This window comes from Oncorhynchus gorbuscha, unplaced genomic scaffold (assembly GCF_021184085.1).
Source record: "Oncorhynchus gorbuscha isolate QuinsamMale2020 ecotype Even-year unplaced genomic scaffold, OgorEven_v1.0 Un_scaffold_126:::fragment_4:::debris, whole genome shotgun sequence".
Classification (NCBI taxonomy): domain Eukaryota; kingdom Metazoa; phylum Chordata; class Actinopteri; order Salmoniformes; family Salmonidae; genus Oncorhynchus; species Oncorhynchus gorbuscha.
Window position 1 is genome coordinate 98438 of NW_025744568.1, and position 22408 is coordinate 120845.

A 22408-nucleotide genomic window follows, 5' to 3' on the forward strand; every position below is an offset into this window, starting at 1 on the left:
GCCCCCACACACACACACACCCAGACTGAGAACACAAACACACATACACATTACACACATACTATTACACACATACTTTGCTGCTGCTGCTCTGTTCTTTATTCTACTCTTATTATTATCTATCCTGATGCCTAGTCACTTTACCCTGCCTTCATGTACATATCTACCTCTAATACCTTATTATTATCTATCCTGATGCCTAGTCACTTTACCCTGCCTTCATGTACATATCTACCTCTAATACCTTATTATTATCTATCCTGATGTCTAGTCACTTTACCCTGCCTTCATGTACATATCTACCTCTACTACCTTATTATTATCTATCCTGATGTCTAGTCACTTTACCCTGCCTTCATGTACATATCTACCTCTAATACCTTATTATTATCTATCCTGATGCCTAGTCACTTTACCCTGCCTTCATGTACATATCTACCTCTAATACCTTATTATTATCTATCCTGATGCCTAGTCACTTTACCCTGCCTTCATGTACATATCTACCTCTAATACCTCATTATTATCTATCCTGATGCCTAGTCACTTTGCCTTGCCTTCATGTACATATCTACCTCTAATACCTTATTATTATCTATCCTGATGCCTAGTCACTTTACCCTGCCTTCATGTACATATCTACCTCTAATACCTTATTATTATCTATCCTGATGCCTAGTCACTTTACCCTGCCTTCATGTATATATCTACCTCTAATACCTTATTATTATCTATCCTGATGTCTAGTCACTTTACCCTGCCTTCATGTACATATCTACCTCTAATACCTTATTATCTATCCTGATGTCTAGTCACTTTACCCTGCCTTCATGTACATATCTACCTCTAATACCTTATTATTATCTATCCTGATGTCTAGTCACTTTACCCTGCCTTCATGTACATATCTACCTCTAATACCTTATTATTATCTATCCTGATGTCTAGTCACTTTACCCTGCCTTCATGTACATATCTACCTCTACTACCTTATTATTATCTATCCTGATGTCTAGTCACTTTACCCTGCCTTCATGTACATATCTACCTCTAATACCTTATTATTATCTATCCTGATGTCTAGTACACTTTACCCTGCCTTCATGTACATATCTACCTCTAATACCTTATTATTATCTATCCTGATGCCTAGTCACTTTACCCTGCCTTCATGTACATATCTACCTCTAATACCTTATTATTATCTATCCTGATGTCACTTTACCCTGCCTTCATGTACATATCTACCTCTAATACCTTATTATTATCTATCCTGATGTCTAGTCACTTTACCCTGCCTTCATGTACATATCTACCTCTAATACCTTATTATTATCTATCCTGATGTCTAGTCACTTTACCCTGCCTTCATGTACATATCTACCTCTAATACCTTATTATTATCTATCCTGATGCCTAGTCACTTTACCCTGCCTTCATGTACATATCTACCTCTAATACCTTATTATTATCTATCCTGATGTCTAGTCACTTTACCCTGCCTTCCTGTACATATCTACCTCTAATACCTTATTATTATCTATCCTGATGTCTAGTCACTTTACCCTGCCTTCATGTACATATCTACCTCTAATACCTTATTATTATCTATCCTGATGCCTAGTCACTTTACCCTGCCTTCATGTACATATCTACCTCTAATACCTTATTATTATCTATCCTGATGTCTAGTCACTTTACCCTGCCTTCATGTACATATCTACCTCTAATACCTTATTATTATCTATCCTGATGTCTAGTCACTTTACCCTGCCTTCATGTACATATCTACCTCTAATACCTTATTATTATCTATCCTGATGCCTAGTCACTTTACCCTGCCTTCATGTATATATCTACCTCTAATACCTTATTATTATCTATCCTGATGTCTAGTCACTTTACCCTGCCTTCATGTACATATCTACCTCTACTACCTTATTATTATCTATCCTGATGTCTAGTCACTTTACCCTGCCTTCATGTACATATCTACCTCAAATACCTTATTATTATCTATCCTGATGTCTAGTCACTTTACCCCGCCTTCATGTACATATCTACCTCAAATATCTTATTATCTATCCTGATGTCTAGTCACTTTACCCTGCCTTCATGTACATATCTACCTCTAATACCTTATTATTATCTATCCTGATGTCTAGTCACTTTACCCTGCCTTCATGTACATATCTACCTCTAATACCTTATTATCTATCCTGATGTCTAGTCACTTTACCCTGCCTTCATGTACATATCTACCTCTAATACCTTATTATTATCTATCCTGATGTCTAGTCACTTTACCCTGCCTTCATGTACATATCTACCTCTAATACCTTATTATTATCTATCCTGATGTCTAGTCACTTTACCCTGCCTTCATGTACATATCTACCTCTAATACCTTATTATTATCTATCCTGATGTCTAGTCACTTTACCCTGCCTTCATGTACATATCTACCTCTAATACCTCATTATTATCTATCCTGATGCCTAGTCACTTTGCCTTGCCTTCATGTACATATCTACCTCTAATACCTTATTATTATCTATCCTGATGTCTAGTCACTTTACCCTGCCTTCATGTACATATCTACCTCTAATACCTTATTATTATCTATCCTGATGCCTAGTCACTTTACCCTGCCTTCATGTATATATCTACCTCTAATACCTTATTATTATCTATCCTGATGTCTAGTCACTTTACCCTGCCTTCATGTACATATCTACCTCTAATACCTTATTATCTATCCTGATGTCTAGTCACTTTACCCTTCATGTACCTTCATGATGCCTACATATCTATCTACTCTAATACCTTATTATTATCTATCCTGATGTCTAGTCACTTTACCCTGCCTTCATGTACATATCTACCTCTAATACCTTATTATTATCTATCCTGATGCCTAGTCACTTTACCCTGCCTTCATGTACATATCTACCTCTAATACCTTATTATTATCTATCCTGATGCCTAGTCACTTTACCCTGCCTGCATGTACATATCTACCTCAACTACCTTATTATTATCTATCCTGATGTCTAGTCACTTTACCCTGCCTTCATGTACATATCTACCTCTAATACCTTATTATTATCTATCCTGATGCCTAGTCACTTTACCCTGCCTTCATGTACATACAGTATCTACCTCAAATACCTTGTACCTCTGCACAATGATCTGGTACTGGTACTCCCTGTACATATATATTTTTAAAAAATGTCACCTATATTTAACTAGGCAAGTTAGTTAAGAACAAATTCTTATTTACAATGACGGCCTACACCGGCCAAACCCAGACACCGGCCAAACCCAGCCGACGCTGGGCCAATTGTGCGCTGCTCTATGGGACTCCCAACCACGGCCAGATGTGATACAGTACCTTCTACAGTACATTCTACAGTACCTTCTACAGTACCTTCTACAGTACATTCTACAGTACCTTCTACAGTACATTCTACAGTACCTTCTACAGTACCTTCTACAGTACCTTCTACAGTACCTTCTTGTGTATTTTATTTTATTCATTTGGTGTTAGTTTTTTATTTTTAAACTCTGCGTTGTTGGGGAGGCATTTCATTTCATAAGCACGCATTTCAAGGTAAAGTCCACACCAGTTGTATTCAGAGCACTTGACAAATAAAATTCGATTTTGAAGTCCAAGACAAAACACAGTGTCATGAGAAACCGAGGACCTTTTAACTACAGGCTCTTTCTGCTGATCAGGCATTTCTCTCTCTCTCTACAGCACAAGCATACTGGGACATCATGTTCAGAGAGAGCACTGCATGGTCAAGTAGGTGAAGAATGACAACCACAAACCACATTACATACGGTGCCTTAGGAAAGTATTCAGACCACTTGACTTTTTCCACATTTTGTTACGTTGCAGCCTTATTCTAAAATAGTTTCCCCCCCCCTCATGAATCTACACACAATAACCCATAATGACAAAAACAGGTTTTTAGAAATGTTTTGCTAATTTGCTGACACATCACACTGCTATGATTTATCTTGGCCAGGTCGCAGTTGTAAATGAGAACTTGTTCTCAACTAGCCTACCTGGTTAAATAAAGGTGAAATAAATAAAAATATATTTTATTTTTTACATAAGTGTTCAGACCCTTTACTCAGTACTTTGTTGAAGCACTTTTGGCAGCAATTACAGCCTCGAGTCTTCTTGGGTATGACGCTACAAACGTTGCACACCTGTATTTGGGGAGTTTCTCCCATTATTCTCTGCAGATCCTCTCAAGCTCTGTCAGGTTGGATGGGGAGCGTCGCTGCAGTTATTTTCAGGTCTCTCCAGAGATTTTCGATCGGGTTCAAATCCGGGCTCTGGCTGGGCAACTCAAAGACATTCAGAGACTTGCCCCGAAGCCACTCCTGTGTTGTCTTGGCTGTGTGCTTAAGGTCATTGTCCTGTTGGAAGGTGAACCTCGCCCCAGTCTGAGGTCCTGAGCGCTCTGGAGCAGGTTTTCATCAATAATTGTTCTGTACTTTCCTTTGTTCACCTTTGCCTCGATCCTGACTAGTTTCCCAGTCCCTGATGCTAAAACACCTTCCCACAGCATCATGCTGCCACCACTATGCTTCACCATAGGGATTGGTGCCAGGTTTCCTCCACACTTCGCATTCAGGCCAAAGAGTTCAATATTGGTTTCATCAGACCAGAGAATCTTGTTTCTCATAGTCTGCGAGTCCTTTAGGTGCCTTTTGGCAAACTCCAAGTGGCATGTAATGTGCCTTTCACTGAGGAGTGGTTTCCATTTGGCAACTCTTCCATAAAGGCCTGATTGGTAGAGTGATGCAGAGATGGTTGTCCTTCTCGTAGATTCTCCCATCTCCACAGAGGACCTTTGGAATTCTGTCAGAGTGACCATCGGGTTCTTGGTCACTTCCCTGACCAAGGCCCTTCTCCCCCGATTGCTCAGTTTTGCCAGACGGCCAGCTCTAGGAAGAATCTTGGTAGTTCCAAACTTCTTTCATTTAATAATGATGGAGGCCACTGTGTTCTTGGGGACCTTCAATGCTGCAGAATGATGGAGGCCACTGTTTTCTTGGGGACCTTCAATGCTGCAGAATGATGGAGGCCAATGTGTTCTTGGGGACCTTCAATGCTGCAGAATGATGGAGGCCACTGTGTTCTTGGGGCCCTTCAATGCTGCAGAATGATGGAGGCCACTGTGTTCTTGGGGACCTTCAATGCTGCAGAATGATGGAGGCCACTGTGTTCTTGGGGACCTTCAATGCTGCAGAATGATGGAGGCCACTGTGTTCTTGGGGACCTTCAATGCTGCAGAATGATGGAGGCCATTGTGTTCTTGGGGACCTTCAATGCTGCAGATTGATTTTTATACCCTTCCCTAGATCTGTGCCTCGACACAATCCTGTCTCGGAGCTCTAAGGACAATTCCTTCGACCTCATGGCTTGGTTTTTGCTCTGACATGCACTGTCAACTGTGGGACCTCATATAGACAGGTGTGTGCATTCCCAAATCATGTCCAATCAACTTAATTTACCACAGGTGAGCTCCAATCAAGTTGTAGAAACATCTCAAGGATGATAAATCTAAACAGGATGCACCTGAGCTCAATTTCAAGTCTCATAGCAAAGGGTCTGAATACTTATGTAAATAAGGTATTTCTGATTTTTATTCAGAAATACCTGTTTTCGCTTTGTCATTATGTGGTATTGTGTGTAGATTGATGAGGAAAATGAAAAGAATGAACAGCATCAGCAAGCTGCACGTAATGCCTTGGACCAGAGCTATGTACAGTCCCGCTCCCTCTCCTCACGTAATGCCTTGGACCAGAGCTATGTACAGTCCCGCTCCCTCTCCTCAGGTCATGTTCTCTAACCCTGGCTTCTCGCCCTGCTGATGCCCTCACACTCAATAACACTGGGGCCCACCGAGTGACATGGCTGCAATCCCAGCGTCCCTCTCTCCCTAGAGGCTGACATGACACCACGCTGTCCCAGATGTGGACACAGATGAAGAGAGAGCAAATATGATCATACAAACAACATTTGACAATAACGTTTGATTTGATTTGAAATATGATAATGTGCACACCGACACAGCCTCCAGCACACACACACACACACACACACACACACACACACACACACACACACACACACACACACACACACACACACACACACACACACACACACACACACACACACACACACACACACACACACACACACACACAAGCATGGGAAGTAAGTAGTGCGTTCTCACACACGTGCACGCACACACGCACACAGACAAGTACATACGCATGCACACACAAGTATAAGACTACCGATTTCAAAGACAGATCTCCGTGTGGAGGTCTTACCTTTCCTGATGAGGCTCCTTGGTCCATGGACAAGCTGCAGGACACACAGGTAAACAGAACACATTATAGCACTGTACTCATGACAGTTCACTCCAGACACACATTTTCTAATTTCCTGTCTCTCTGAGAATATGTGGACACACACAAACGCACGCACACAAACACACACACGCATGCACACAAACAATCACACACACACACAAGCACACACACACACTCTTGTTTAACTAACCTTGTGAGGACACACAATTCTTGTCCCATTCAAAATCCTATTTTCCCTAACACCTAAACCTAACACTAGCTCCTAACCTTTACCCTAAAACTATCCCTAGCTATGTGCGCTCCGAGGCAAACAACACTGAGGTATGCATGAGAGCACCAGCTGTTCCCAGACGACTGTGTGATCATGCTCTCCATAGACAATGTGAGTAAGAACTTTAAAACAGGTCAACATTCACAAGGTTGCAGGGACCTGTACTCCGAGCATGCGCTGACCAACTGGCAAGTGTCTTGACTGACATTTTCAGTCCCTGACCGAGTCAGTAATACCATGTTTCAAGCAGACCAACATAGTCCCTGTGCCCAAGAACACCAAGGTAACCTGCCTACATGACTACTGACCCGTAGCACTCACGTCTGTAGTCATGAAGTTCTTTGAAAGGATGGTCATGGCTCACATCAACACCATTATCCCAGAAAACCCTGGACCCACTCCAAATTTGCATACCGCCCCAACAGATTAACAGATGTTGCAATCTCTATTGCACTCCACACTGCCCTTTCTCACCTTGACAAAAGGAACATCTATGACAGAATGCTATTCATTGACTACAGCTCAGCATTCAACACCATAGTGCCCATAGCTCATCACTAAGCTAAAGACCCTAGGACTAAACACCTCCCTCTGCAACTGGATCCTGGACTTCCTGACGGGTCGCCCCAGGTGGTAAGGGTAGGTAACAACACACCTGCACGTTGATCCTCAACACAGGGGCCCCTCAAGGGTGCACCATCGGGAGCATCCTGACTGGTTGCATCACCGCCTGGTATGGCAACTGCTCTGCCTCCGACCGCAAGGCGCTACAGAGGGTATTGAGGGTATCTCTACTACCGCATGGCAAGCGGTACCGGAGTGCCAAGTCTAGGTCCAAAATGCTTCTTAACAGCTTCTACCCCCAAGCCATAAGACTCCTGAACAGCTAATCAAAAGACTATTTGTACTGACCCGCCCACCCAGTTTTACACTGCTGCTAATCTCTTTTTATTATCTATGCATTGTTACCTTATCTCTACCTACATGTACATATTACCTCAATTTTCTTATTTTTTGTATTTTTATTTATTTATTGTTTACTTCAGTTTATTTAGTAAATACTTTCTAAACACTTATTTTTTCTTAAAACTGCATTGTTGGTTCAGGGCTTGTCAGTAAGCATTTCACTGTGAGGTACTCCTGTTGTATTCAGCATTTCACTGTAAGGTACTCCTGTTGTATTCAGCATTTCACTGTGAGGTACTCCTGTTGTATTCAGCATTTCACTGTAAGGTACTCCTGTTGTATTCAGCATTTCACTGTAAGGTACTCCTGTTGTATTCAGCATTTCACTGTGAGGTACTCCTGTTGTATTCAGCATTTCACTGTAAGGTACTCCTGTTGTATTCAGCATTTCACTGTAAGGTACTCCTGTTGTATTCAGCATTTCACTGTAAGGTACTCCTGTTGTATTCAGCATTTCACTGTAAGGTACATTTCACTTTCACTGTAGGTACATTTCACTGTTGTATTCAGCATTTCACTGTAAGGTACTCCTGTTGTATTCAGCATTTCACTGTAAGGTCTACCTTTTGTATTCAGCATTTCACTGTAAGGTACTCCTGTTGTATTCAGCATTTCACTGTAAGGTACTCCTGTTGTATTCAGCATTTCACTGTAAGGTACTCCTGTTGTATTCAGCATTTCACTGTAAGGTACTCCTGTTGTATTCAGCATTTCACTGTAAGGTACTCCTGTTGTATTCAGCATTTCACTGTAAGGTACTCCTGTTGTATTCAGCATTTCACTGTAAGGTACTCCTGTTGTATTCAGCATTTCACTGTAAGGTACTCCTGTTGTATTCAGCATTTCACTGTGAGGTACTCCTGTTGTATTCAGCATTTCACTGTAAGGTACTCCTGTTGTATTCAGCATTTCACTGTAAGGTACTCCTGTTGTATTCAGCATTTCACTGTAAGGTACTCCTGTTGTATTCAGCATTTCACTGTAAGGTACACCTGTTGTATTCAGCATTTCACTGTAAGGTACTCCTGTTGTATTCAGCATTTCACTGTAAGGTACTCCTGTTGTATTCAGCATTTCACTGTAAGGTACTCCTGTTGTATTCAGCATTTCACTGTAAGGTACTCCTGTTGTATTCCTGTTGTATTCAGCATTTCACTGTAAGGTACTCCTGTTGTATTCAGCATTTCACTGTAAGGTACACCTGTTGTATTCAGCATTTCACTGTAAGGTACTCCTGTTGTATTCAGCATTTCACTGTAAGGTACTCCTGTTGTATTCAGCATTTCACTGTAAGGTACTCCTGTTGTATTCAGCATTTCACTGTAAGGTACTCCTGTTGTATTCAGCATTTCACTGTAAGGTACTCCTGTTGTATTCAGCATTTCACTGTAAGGTACTCCTGTTGTATTCAGCATTTCACTGTAAGGTACTCCTGTTGTATTCCTGTTGTATTCAGTATTTCACTGTAAGGTACTCCTGTTGTATTCAGCATTTCACTGTAAGGTACTCCTGTTGTATTCAGCATTTCACTGTAAGGTACTCCTGTTGTATTCAGCATTTCACTGTAAGGTACTCCTGTTGTATTCAGCATTTCACTGTAAGGTACTCCTGTTGTATTCAGCATTTCACTGTAAGGTACTCCTGTTGTATTCAGCATTTCACTGTAAGGTACTCCTGTTGTATTCCTGTTGTATTCAGCATTTCACTGTAAGGTACTCCTGTTGTATTCAGCATTTCACTGTGAGGTATTCCTGTTGTATTCAGCATTTCACTGTGAGGTACTCCTGTTGTATTCAGCATTTCACTGTGAGGTATTCCTGTTGTATTCAGCATTTGACACATTTGATTTGCTTTGTTTAACTCCTAACCCGTACCCTAAACTGAATTCTAACCCCAACACTAATTCAAACCTTAACCCTATAGAAATAGCATTTGATGTGTTTAACTCCTAACCCGTACCCTAAACTGAATTCTAACCCTAACACTAATTCAAACCGTAACCCTATAGAAATAGCATTTGAGCTTGTAGGGGCAAACAAAATGTCCCCAGTTAGTCAAATGTTTATTTGTTTACTATTCTTGTGGGCTCTTCTGGGCTTCTAGTTACAGTTTTTCTCAGTCGCTTTGGTGCAGTTCTTAGATCAAAAGTGCAATTCTTGATACTACTTGTACAAATTCCAAATCATCTAGTCACTTGTGCACATCATTAAAGCAATTTCTTATTCCTTTGAACAAATTGCAATTGATAATGTACAAGTGTCAGCTTTTTTCCACATTATCAATTGCTCATGTCATGTTGATCAAAATATAGTAGATGGTTCTCTGTTGAATAGTCTTACCCCTCAAAACATCTAGGCATTAGTTCCTTGCATAAGCCATTACATGCAAAATTGTTGAACTATTTGTCATAAACTGTCAAGCATAGTTTTACACATTTCTATTAGACATTTTGTACAAAAACGTGAATTGATGAATCGTGCAGGTGAAATTGACCCTCACTCATTAAGGAATGTAAAAGTGTTAGTTCAACCAACAATCAACCAGTTGTCTAAATTGCTCAAAGTTGCATCTCATGAAGAATCAATTGGCAAGCATATATAGACAGACCACAACACAGAGTTGCAATTTTCCAATAATGGATGGACCAGGAAACGAACAAGGTCAACAGCCAAGAGGAGGAAGAAGAGGAGCAAGGATGAGTGGTGGAAGGCAAAACAGAGGAAGAGGCAGAAGAGGACATAGGCGCATATCTGATGACATAAGGGCCACTATTGTAGACCATGTTGTCAATCATGGCCTTACAATGGCTGAGACGGGTCGAAGGGTGCAGCCGAATATTGGGAGATCAACCATCGACAGGGTGCTGCATAGAAACCAGATGAGTATGAAACAGCTGTACCGTGTACCATTCCAAAGGAATGAGGACAGAGCTAAGGAGCTACGGTACCAGTATGTACAGTTAAAACATATATCTATGTAACTACTTTACAGCAACATTTTATAGTGATACATAGTACAGTAAGCATAAACTGCACACATTTCCATTGCTGTGGAAGGAACATGCAATATATGTACATTTTATGTCACTCTTCCTTACCAAAACAAATTCAACTGTGTGTTCTGGGATATAGTGTATAATGGAGTTGGAATCAAGTGAACCCTCTCACAACTTTGTATACGTGGATGAGGCTGGCTTCAACCTGACCAAATGCAGAAGGCGGGGTCGGAATATCATCGGTCACAGAGCTACTGTGGATTTGCCAGGCCAACGGGGAGGAAATATCAACATGTGTGCTGCTATTTCGGAGCATGGGTCCTAACCCATATCCCCCTTACAGGGCCATACAACACCCAGCATCTACTCAACTTTTTAGAGACTTTCATCTCTGATGATGAGAGGGGTCTGCTTAGAGAGGATTTGCCAAAGTATGTGGTCATTTGTGATAATGTGAGTTTCCATCGATCAAACATCATAAGGCAATGGTTTGTGACCCACCCGAAGATGCTCATAGAATTCCTCCCACCTTATCCACCATTCCTTAATCCAATTGAGTAGTTATTTTCAGCATGGAGGTGGAAGGTGTACGATCGTCAGCCACACACACAGATGACCCTGCTGCCTGCAATGGATGCAGCATGTGAGGACTTCACAGTAGACGCCTGCAGAGGATGGATAAGGCATTCTAAAAGATTATTTCCACGTTGCATTGGAAGGGAAAATATCCGGTGTGATGTGGATGAGAATATGCGGGCCGACAGACAGGAACGTCTGGATGTGTAGAGACAGCACAACAGTGCTGCGGGCAAAGTTGTGCCTTAGGGGTGGTTTCCTGTGTTTCTTTCTATTTTTTTTTTTTCCTTTGTGCCCCTTGGGTTGTCTAGTCTCTTTCAATCAATAACCCACATACAGTAATAAGTAAATAGTACTGTTGAAATTGATATATGCCATAGAAGTGCAGCCCTGTACATTTTCAATACAGTAACTGTCATCCAAACTGTAGCCTAAGTTTACATCAGGTAATACTGTCAAAGTACACAGTTACATTGACAACATGCCTAAACATTTTGACGACCTTGTTCGTGAACAATGACTTATCATTCTGATGATGTACTATGGATTTTTAGTGACTGACTAGCTTTAGAAACATATCCATTGTATATTGCAGTTTGTACAAATTGTTCTGAGAAAAGCACTTATTATTTTGTACATGTTAGGGATGATGTGAAAAATGCACCAAAGCGACTGAGAAAAACTGTAAACATGTCCAGCTACCTTGCAGATGTATTCCTCGGTCTGGTGTGAGACCAGTGCTTCAAAGCTTTCTTAATCATGACAGACAGACAGACAGACAGACAGACAGACAGACAGACAGACAGACAGACAGACAGACAGACAGACAGACAGACAGACAGACAGACAGACAGACAGACAGACAGACAGACAGACAGACAGACAGACAGACAGACAGACAGACAGACAGACAGACAGACAGACAGACAGACAGACAGACAGACAGACGGGGGTATGCTTAGACACCAAGCTGTTCAGAAGTTGTGCTTCATGTGCTTGGGATTAGGTGGGAACTGACATTTGATTGATGAGTTAAGTGGTGACATTTATATTCCCTTTTTTTCTTCCTCTATTTCTCATGGGACTGCATTGTTCACGTCTGAGTGAAGTTTCTATCTCATTTCACTTTTCCCCAGAGTGACACTAAATAACCTGGCACACATGGACAATCATTTGAATGGAAATGTATGGAAGTCTTTCAAACTGAATTTACGACACATGCGCGCCTCACGACATGCACGCAGAATCGATCTACAGTACGGGCAGAATAGATAAACAGGTACTTGTGTCTTTCATCACAATGCGAAGAAGTCCAACGTCTTTGTCTTTGTGAAAGTGATTCTAGTTTTATTGTAGCGATCAAGCAGCCAATAACATCATTCGTTTTTTAGACCATGAGAAAATAAACCAACTCAAAGCATGACCGCTGGGGCCAGTAAAGGGACATACTGTAAAATCAAAGACGGAAAAATTGTGCGATGCCCTCTTGAAATGGCACATTAAATCCAGAGCTTGTGCCACCCGGAGATTCCAATTTAATTAGCGAATCCTAGTTTTAAATGCCCCCTCCCCCCCCATCTCCCTCCACCACTCTCTCTCTATAGTGTGGCTGATCTTCAAAAATCAATTACCCCCTCTGCAATCCCCTCGTCTATATCACACATATCACAATCTCACCCTTCCCCTTCTGTCATCCTGCCATATTTCACCCCCTTCCTTCACCCTATACCCACCATAGTCTCCCTATCTCTCCCCACCCCCCTCCTTCCCCATCTCTCTTACCTAGCCACGCTGCCACTGGCGGAGCTCTCTGCTATCTGGGAGCTAGTGATCCACTTGGTCTCCCCCACCACCGTCCTGGCGTGCGGCAGGCGCCCCACATCCTTCACCGTCATCATCAGGTGGCGCGACGACTTGAGCATGCGCACCGCCTCGTCGTGTGGGATGCCCAGGAAGCTGCGCCCGTTCACCTCCAGGATCTGGTCGCCGACCTGCGGGGCGGGGAGGGCATAGAGAGGAAGGGCTGGTGGGTGGAGTGGCATGGGCAGACACTAGGTTAGAGTACACAGGTCAGAGGTGACACAGTGGGGTCAGAGCGGTAGAGTCCAGGTAGAGAGTGTTAGATAACAGAGTCAGATTGGTAGATCGGCTGAACTTCACAGGGAGGTACAGGGCCTTCAGAAAGTATTCACACCCCTTGACTTTTTCCACATTTTGTTGTGTTACAGCCTGAATTTAAAATGGATTATATTTTGATTTTGTGTCACTGGTCTATCTATATACAGTACCCCATAATGTCAAAGTGGAATTATGTTTTTTTATACATTTTTACAAGTTAATTAAAAATGAATAGCTGTAATGTCTTGAGTTAATAAGTATTCAACCCCTTTGCTTAGGCAAGAATAAATAGGTTCAGGAGGAAAAGCCTGCTTTAATAAGTCACATAAGTTGCATGGACTCGCTCTGTGTGCAATAATAACATGATTTATGAATGACTACCTCATCTCTGTACCACATGCAATTATCTATAAGGTTCCTCAGTCGAGCAGTGCATTTCAAACACAGATTCAACCAAAAAGGCCAGAGAGGTTTTCCAATGCCAACAATAGTGAGAGTACGTGGAGCAGACACGACGATGTCAAAGGCCTTCCTATTTTTACAAGTTAATTAAAGAATTGGTAGATGGGTAAAAAAGAAGAAGCAGACACTGAATATCCCTTTGAGCATGGTGAAGTTATTCATTACACTTTAGATGGTGTATCAATACACCCAGTCACTGCAAAGATACAGGCGTCCTTCCTAACTCCAGCACCTCCACACTACACAATACTACTCAGTAGACTCAGTGTCCAATCAGAGACACAAACACATGAAATCATTACCTTGATGCTTTCTTTGTTTAATTTAACGAGACCCTGCTGTAAATCAAGCAGAAAACAGATTATCAACAATTGGCTAGGGATATTATATCCAACGTGGATCCAGCCACAAACCATCTACACCGGCATAATGAACGAGACACCAATATATTCTGGACATTCCTCGCAAACAACCTCTCCCCCCCCCCCAGCACTTAGGCTGTCGTTGCATTGCGCTGTCACAATAGCTGTCCCGTCACTTTTCATTCTGAAAATGTATGATGACGTGTGAAAATATGTGAAAAACGCGCATCCAACATGTATTATGTATAATCATTGAAGAACCACGTTTATTGTCAGTATCGATTTAGGTTTTATGTATCAGGGTAAGGTGACTCTTTCGGGTTAGACGCATTTGGTATTTCAATCGCATTATTTTATTTGGGATTTGTGCGCCCACGAAAACGGTTTTCACCCGGTAACATAAAGAGGCACAAATTGTTACGTAGTTGTACTGCATTTCTGAGATCTCTCGACAAAAAACTGTCTGACAGCAAGATCCAGGATTCTCACAGAGTTCAAGTTCAATGTCTAATTTAACTGGTTAATGCTAATATATATGATATAACGACAACTTACACTGCCATAAATACAAGGACAGAAAAGTAAAAGAAAAGATTTTGGACAAATCCATCAAGACACGAAGATAAAGGGTTAAACACTAGATATGCAAAAGTATGTGGACACCCCTTCAAGTTAGTGGATTCGGCTACTTAAGCCACTCCCGTTGCTGACAGGTATATAAAATCGAACACATAGGCTTGCAATCTCCATAGACAAACATTGGCAGTAGAATGGCCTTACTGAAGAGATCAGTGACTTTCAACGTGGCACCGTCATAGGATGCCACCTTTCGAGCAAGTCAGTTTGACAAATTTCTTCCCTGCTAGAGCTGCCCCAGTCAACTGTAAGTGCTCTTATTGTGAAGTGGAAACGTCTAGGAGCAACAACGGCTCAGCAGCAAAGTGGTAGACCACACACGCTCACAGAACGGGACCGGCGAGTGCTGAAGCGTGTAGAGCGTAAAAATAGTCTGTCCTCGAGTACAACACTTGTCGGGAGCTTCCTGAAATGGGTTTCCATGGCCGAGCAGCCGCACACAAGCCTAAGATCACCATGAGCAATGCCAAGCGTTGGCTGGAGTGGTGTAAAGCTCACCACCATTGGACTCTGGAGCAGTGGTTAGCGTTCTCTGGAGTGATGAATCACGCTTCATCATCTGGCAGTCTGACAGACGAATCTGGGTTTGGAGGATGCCAGGAGAACACTACCTGCCCAAATACATAGTGCCAACTGTGAAGTTTGGTGGAGGAGGAATAATGGTGTGGGGCTGTTTCTCATGGTTCGGGCTACTGTAGGCCCCTAAGTTCCAGTGGAGGGTAATCTTAACGCTACATACAGCATATAATGACATTCTAGAGGATTCTGTGCTTTCAACTTTGTGGCAACAGTTTGGGAAGGCCCTTCCCTGTTTCAGCATGACAATGCCCCCATACACAAAGTGAGGTTCATACAGAAATGCTTTGTCGAGATCGGTGTGGAAGAACTTGACTGGCCTGCACAGAACCCTGACTGATCCCGTAGAGGTTAACAGGTTCTACCGCCAAGCCACAAGACTCCTGAACAGCTAATTAAAGGGCTTCCCAGACCCCTCTTTTACGCTGCTGCTACTCTCTGCTTATAATATATGTATAGTCACTTTAACTATACCTACATGTACATATGACCTCAATTACTTCAATTAACTGGTGGCCCCGCACATTGACTCTGTACCGGTACCCACTGTATACAATCCCACTTGTTATTTTACTGCTGCTCTTTAATTATTTGTTACTTTTATTTTCTATTTATCTATGTTTTACTTAACACTTCTTTTTCTTAACTTCTTAAAGCATTGGTTGGTTAAGGGGTTGTAAGTAAGCATTTCACTGTAAGGTGAAACACCTGTTGTATTCAGCGCATGTGACAAATAAACTAGATTTTTAAACCTGGAACACACTACAATTTGCATTTCCTACTGCACAGGAAGATTCTCTATGACAACAGAGTTATCAAAATGAAAATAGCACACCTGTAGAGTAAGACAGCTGATTGCACAGGTTTGCCTTTTAGAACAAATTCTATTCAGGGCCCCAAATTGAATCACAATGGAAAGCTTCAAGGGAATTCAGATGGAATTGAAGTGATGCATTTCGAGTTTCATCTTGGGTTTGGCATTTAAACATGATTTCCTTCAATCAAATCACTGCAGACACTGTGCTTGTAAAAAACACGTCTAGTGACGGATGTTCAGTGACTGGTGTGAAGACAATACACTGAGTGTACAAAACATTAGGAACACCCGCTCTTTCCATGACATAGCAGACCGGGTGAGTCCAGGGGAAAGCTATGATCCCTTATTGGTGTCACTTGTTAAATCCACTTCAATCGGTGTAGACGAAGAGGAGGAGACGGGTTAAAGAAGGATTTTTAAGCCTTGAGATAATTGAGACATGGATTGTGTGTGTGTGCCGTTCAGAGGGTGAATGGGGCAAGACAATCGATTTAAGTGCCTTTGAACAGGTTATGGTAGTAACTCCAACGATGCTGGGTTTTTCACACTCAACAGTTTCCCATGTGTATCAATAATGGTCCTCCACCCAAAGGACGTCCAGCCAACTTGACACAACTGTAGGAAGCATTGGAGTCCAAATGGGCCAGCATCCCTGTGGAACGCTTACGACACCTTGTAGAGTCCATGCCTCGAGGAATTTAGGCTTTTCTGAGGGCAAAAGGGAGGCATGGAACTCAATGTTAGGAAGGTGTTCCTAATGTTTGGTACACTCAGTGTATGTTTGACTCCCCCCACCCTCTCTCCCTCCATCAGTCCCTACCTCCCCCACCTTCACTCCCCCCATCAGTCCCTACCTCCCCCACCTTCTCTCCCCCATCAGTCCCTACCTCCCCCACCTTCTCTCCCCATCAGTCCCTACCTCCCCCACCCTCTCTCCCCCATCAGTCCCTACCTCCCCCACCTTCACTCCCCCCATCAGTCCCTACCTCCCCCACCTTCTCTCCCCCATCAGTCCCTACCTCCCCCACCTTCTCTCCCCCATCAGTCCCTACCTCCCCCACCCTCTATCCCCCCATCAGTCCCTACCTCCCCCACCTTCTCTCCCCCCATCAGTCCCTACCTCCCCCACCTTCTCTCCCCCATCAGTCCCTACCTCCCCCACCTTCTCTCCCCCCATCAGTCCCTACCTCCCCCACCTTCTCTCCCCCATCAGTCCCTACCTCCCCCACCTTCTCTCCCCCATCAGTCCCTACCTCCCCCACCTTCTCTCCCCCATCAGTCCCTACTTCCCCCACCTTCTCTCCCCCATCAGTCCCTACCTCCCCCACCTTCTCTCCCCCCATCAGTCCCTACCTCCCCCACCTTCTCTCCCCCATCAGTCCCTACCTCCCCCACCTTCTCTCCCCATCAGTCCCTACCTCCCCCACCCTCTCTCCCCCCCATCAGTCCCTACCTCCCCCACCTTCTCTCCCCCATCAGTCCCTACCTCCCCCACCTTCTCTCCCCCATCAGTCCCTACCTCCCCCACCTTCTCTCCCCCATCAGTCCCTACCTCCCCCACCTTCTCTCCCCCATCAGTCCCTACCTCCCCCACCTTCTCTCCCCCCATCAGTCCCTACCTCCCCCACCGTCCTTCTGTAGCTCAGTTGGTAGAGCATGGCGCTTGTAACGCCAGGGTAGTGGGTTCGATCCCCGGGACCACCCATACGTAGAATGTATGCACACATGACTGTAAGTCGCTTTGGATAAAAGCGTCTGCTAAATGGCATATATTATTATATTATTATTATTATATTACCTTCTCTCCCCCATCAGTCCCTACTTCCCCCACCTTCACTCCCCCCATCAGTCCCTACCTCCCCCCTTTCTCCCCCATCAGTCCCTACCTCCCCCACCTTCACTCCCCCCATCAGTCCCTACCTCCCCCACCTTCTCTCCCCCATCAGTCCCTAACTCCCCCACCTTCACTCCCCCCATCAGTCCCTACCTCCCCCACCTTCTCTCCCCCATCAGTCCCTACCTCCCCCACCTTCTCTCCCCCATCAGTCCCTACCTCCCCCACCCTCTCTCCCCCATCAGTCCCTACCTCCCCCACCTTCACTCCCCCATCAGTCCCTACCTCCCCCACCTTCTCTCCCCCATCAGTCCCTACCTCCCCCACCTTCTCTCCCCCATCAGTCCCTACCTCCCCCACCCTCTCTCCCCCATCAGTCCCTACCTCCCCCACCTTCTCTCCCCCCATCAGTCCCTACCTCCCCCACCTTCTCTCCCCCATCAGTCCCTACCTCCCCCACCTTCTCTCCCCCATCAGTCCCTACCTCCCCCACCTTCTCTCCCCCCATCAGTCCCTACCTCCCACACCTTCTCTCCCCCATCAGTCCCTACCTCCCCCACCTTCTCTCCCCCCATCAGTCCCTACCTCCCCCACCTTCTCTCCCCCATCAGTCCCTACCTCCCCCACCTTCTCTCCCCCCATCAGTCCCTACCTCCCCCACCTTCTCTCCCCCCATCAGTCCCTACCTCCCCCACCTTCTCTCCCCCATCAGTCCCTGGCTCCCCCACCTTCTCTCCCCCCATCAGTCCCTACCTCCCCCACCTTCTCTCCCCCCATCAGTCCCTACCTCCCCCACCTTCTCTCCCCCATCAGTCCCTACCTCCCCCTGTAATCAGATCATAGAGAAAAGTCTGAATAAGCCACAGACACGTCACCACAGACACGTCGCCACAGACACGTCACCACAGACACGTCACCACAGACACGTCACCACGTCACTACAGACACGTCACCAAAGACACGTCACCACAGACACGTCACCACAGACACGTCACCACGTCACCACAGACACGTCACCACGTCACCACAGACACGTCACGCTACTCTTCCTGCTCTCTCTATCACCCCATCTCTCCCTCCATCTCCCCTCCATCTCACCCTCCATCTCCCCCTCCATCTCCCACCCCATCTCACCCCATCTCCCCCTCCATCTCCCCTCCATCTCACCCCATCTCCCCCTCCATCTCCCCCTCCATCTCCCCCATCTCACCCCATCTCCCCCCATCTCCCCCTCCATCTCCCCCCATCTCACCCCATCTCCCCCATCTCCCCCATCTCACCCCATCTCACCCCATCTCCCCCTCCATCTCACCCCATCTCCCCCTCCATCTCCCCCTCCATCTCCCCCATCTCACCCCATCTCACCCCATCTCCCCCTCCATCTCCCCCTCCATCTCACCCCATCTCACCCCATCTCCCCCTCCATCTCCCCTCCATCTCCCCCATATCACCCCATCTCACCCCATCTCCCCCTCCATCTCCCCCCATCTCCCCTCCATCTCCCCCTCCATCTCACCCCCATCTCCCCCTCCATCTCATCTCCCTCCATCTCCCCCTCCATCTCCTCCTCCATCTCACCCTCCATCTCACCCCCATCTCACCCTCCATCTCACCATCCATCTCCCTCTCCATCTCCCCTCCATCTCACCCCATCTCACCCCATCTCCCCCTCCATCTCACCCCATCTCACCCCCATCTCACCCCATCTCCCCCTCCATCTCACCCCATCTCCCCCCTCCATCTCACCCCATCTCCCCCTCCATCTCCCCCTCCATCTCACCCTCCATCTCACCCCATCTCCCCCTCCATCTCACCCCATCTCCCCTCCATCTCCCCCTCCATCTCACCCCATCTCCCCTCCATCTCACCCCATCTCCCCCTCCATCTCACCCTCCATCTCCCCCTCCATCTCACCCTCCATCTCCCCCTCCATCTCACCCCATCTCCCCCCATCTCACCCTCCATCTCCCCCTCCATCTCACCCTCCATCTCACCCCATCTCCCCCTCCATCTCACCCTCCATCTCACCCTCCATCTCACCCTCCATCTCACCCTCCTTCTCACTCCCTCCTTCTCACCCTCCATCTCCCCCTCCATCTCCCCCTCCATCTCACCCCATCTCACCCTCCATCTCCCCTCCATCTCACCCCATCTCCCCCTCCATCTCCCCCTCCATCTCACCCCATCTCCCCTCCATCTCACCCTCCATCTCCCCCTCCATCTCACCCCATCTCCCCTCCATCTCACCCCATCTCCCCCTCCATCCATCTCACCCTCCATCTCACCCTCCATCTCACCCTCCATCTCACCCTCCATCTCCCCCTCCATCTCACCCCATCTCACCCTCCATCTCACCCTCCATCCATCCATCTCACCCTCCATCTCACCCTCCATCTCACCCCATCTCACCCTCCATCTCACCCTCCATCTCCCCCTCCATCTCACCCCATCTCACCCCCCATTTCACCCTCCATCTCACCCTCCATCTCACCCTCCATCTCACCCCCATCTCACCCCCCATCTCACCCTCCATCTCACCCCATCTCACCCTCCATCTCACCCCATCTCACCCTCCATCTCACCCTCCATCTCCCCCTCCATCTCACCCCATCTCACCCTCCATCTCACCCTCCATCTCACCCTCCATCTCACCCTCCATCTCACCCCATCTCACCCTCCATCTCACCCTCCATCTCCCCCTCCATCTCACCCTCCATCTCACCCCCATCTCCCCCTCCATCTCACCCCATCTCACCCTCCATCTCACCCTCCATCTCCCCCTCCATCTCCCCCATCTCCCCCATCTCCCCCATCTCACCCCATCTCCCCCTCCATCTCCCCCCATCTCACCCCATCTCCCCCTCCATCTCACCCTCCATCTCCCCCTCCATCTCCCCCCATCTCCCCCTCCATCTCACCCCCATCTCCCTACCTCCCCCACCTTCTCTCCCCCATCAGTCCCTACCTCCCCCACCTTCACTCCCCCATCAGTCCCTACCTCCCCCACCTTCTCTCCCCCATCAGTCCCTAACTCCCCCCTTCCTCCCCCATCAGTCCCTACCTCCCCCACCTTCTCTCCCCCATCAGTCCCTACCTCCCCCACCTTCTCTCCCCCATCAGTCCCTACCTCCCCCACCCTCTCTCCCCCCATCAGTCCCTACCTCCCCCACCTTCTCTCCCCCATCAGTCCCTACCTCCCCCACCTTCTCTCCCCCATCAGTCCCTACCTCCCCCACCTTCTCTCCCCCATCAGTCCCTACCTCCCCCACCTTCTCTCCCCCCATCAGTCCCTACCTCCCCCACCTTCTCTCCCCCATCAGTCCCTACCTCCCCCACCTTCTCTCCCCCCATCAGTCCCTACTTCCCCCACCTTCACTCCCCCCATCAGTCCCTACCTCCCCCACCTTCTCTCCCCCATCAGTCCCTACCTCCCCCACCTTCACTCCCCATCAGTCCCTACCTCCCCCACCTTCTCTCCCCCATCAGTCCCTAACTCCCCCACCTTCACTCCCCCCATCAGTCCCTACCTCCCCCACCTTCTCTCCCCCATCAGTCCCTACCTCCCCCACCTTCTCTCCCCCATCAGTCCCTACCTCCCCCACCCTCTCTCCCCCATCAGTCCCTACCTCCCCCACCTTCACTCCCCCATCAGTCCCTACCTCCCCCACCTTCTCTCCCCCATCAGTCCCTACCTCCCCCACCTTCTCTCCCCCATCAGTCCCTACCTCCCCCACCCTCTCTCCCCCATCAGTCCCTACCTCCCCCACCTTCTCTCCCCCCATCAGTCCCTACCTCCCCCACCTTCTCTCCCCCATCAGTCCCTACCTCCCCCACCTTCTCTCCCCCATCAGTCCCTACCTCCCCCACCTTCTCTCCCCCATCAGTCCCTACCTCCCACACCTTCTCTCCCCCCATCAGTCCCTACCTCCCCCACCTTCTCTCCCCCCATCAGTCCCTACCTCCCCCACCTTCTCTCCCCCATCAGTCCCTACCTCCCCCACCTTCTCTCCCCCATCAGTCCCTACCTCCCCCACCTTCTCTCCCCCCATCAGTCCCTACCTCCCCCACCTTCTCTCCCCCATCAGTCCCTGGCTCCCCCACCTTCTCTCCCCCCATCAGTCCCTGGCTCCCCCACCTTCTCTCCCCCATTAGTCCCTACCTCCCCCACCTTCTCTCCCCCATCAGTCCCTACCTCCCCTGTAATCAGATCATAGAGAAAAGTCTGAATAAGCCACAGACACGTCACCACAGACACGTCGCCACAGACACGTCACCACAGACACGTCACCACAGACACGTCACCACGTCACTACAGACACGTCACCAAAGACACGTCACCACAGACACGTCACCACAGACACGTCACCACGTCACCACAGACACGTCACCA

At 46.8% G+C, this 22408-nt stretch overlaps 1 protein-coding gene across 1 annotated transcript in view; it reads right to left on the minus strand.

Moving 5' to 3' along the window:
- whrna (whirlin a) overlaps nucleotides 1-22408 on the minus strand; it is a 164894-nt gene that overhangs the window by 30705 nt on the left and 111781 nt on the right. The window contains exons 4-5 of the mRNA XM_046332290.1: nucleotides 12996-13204; nucleotides 6364-6397 (exon numbers count right to left, since the gene is read on the minus strand). Coding sequence (XP_046188246.1) covers nucleotides 6364-6397; nucleotides 12996-13204 — 243 coding nt within the window. The remainder of the gene's footprint in view (nucleotides 1-6363; nucleotides 6398-12995; nucleotides 13205-22408) is intronic.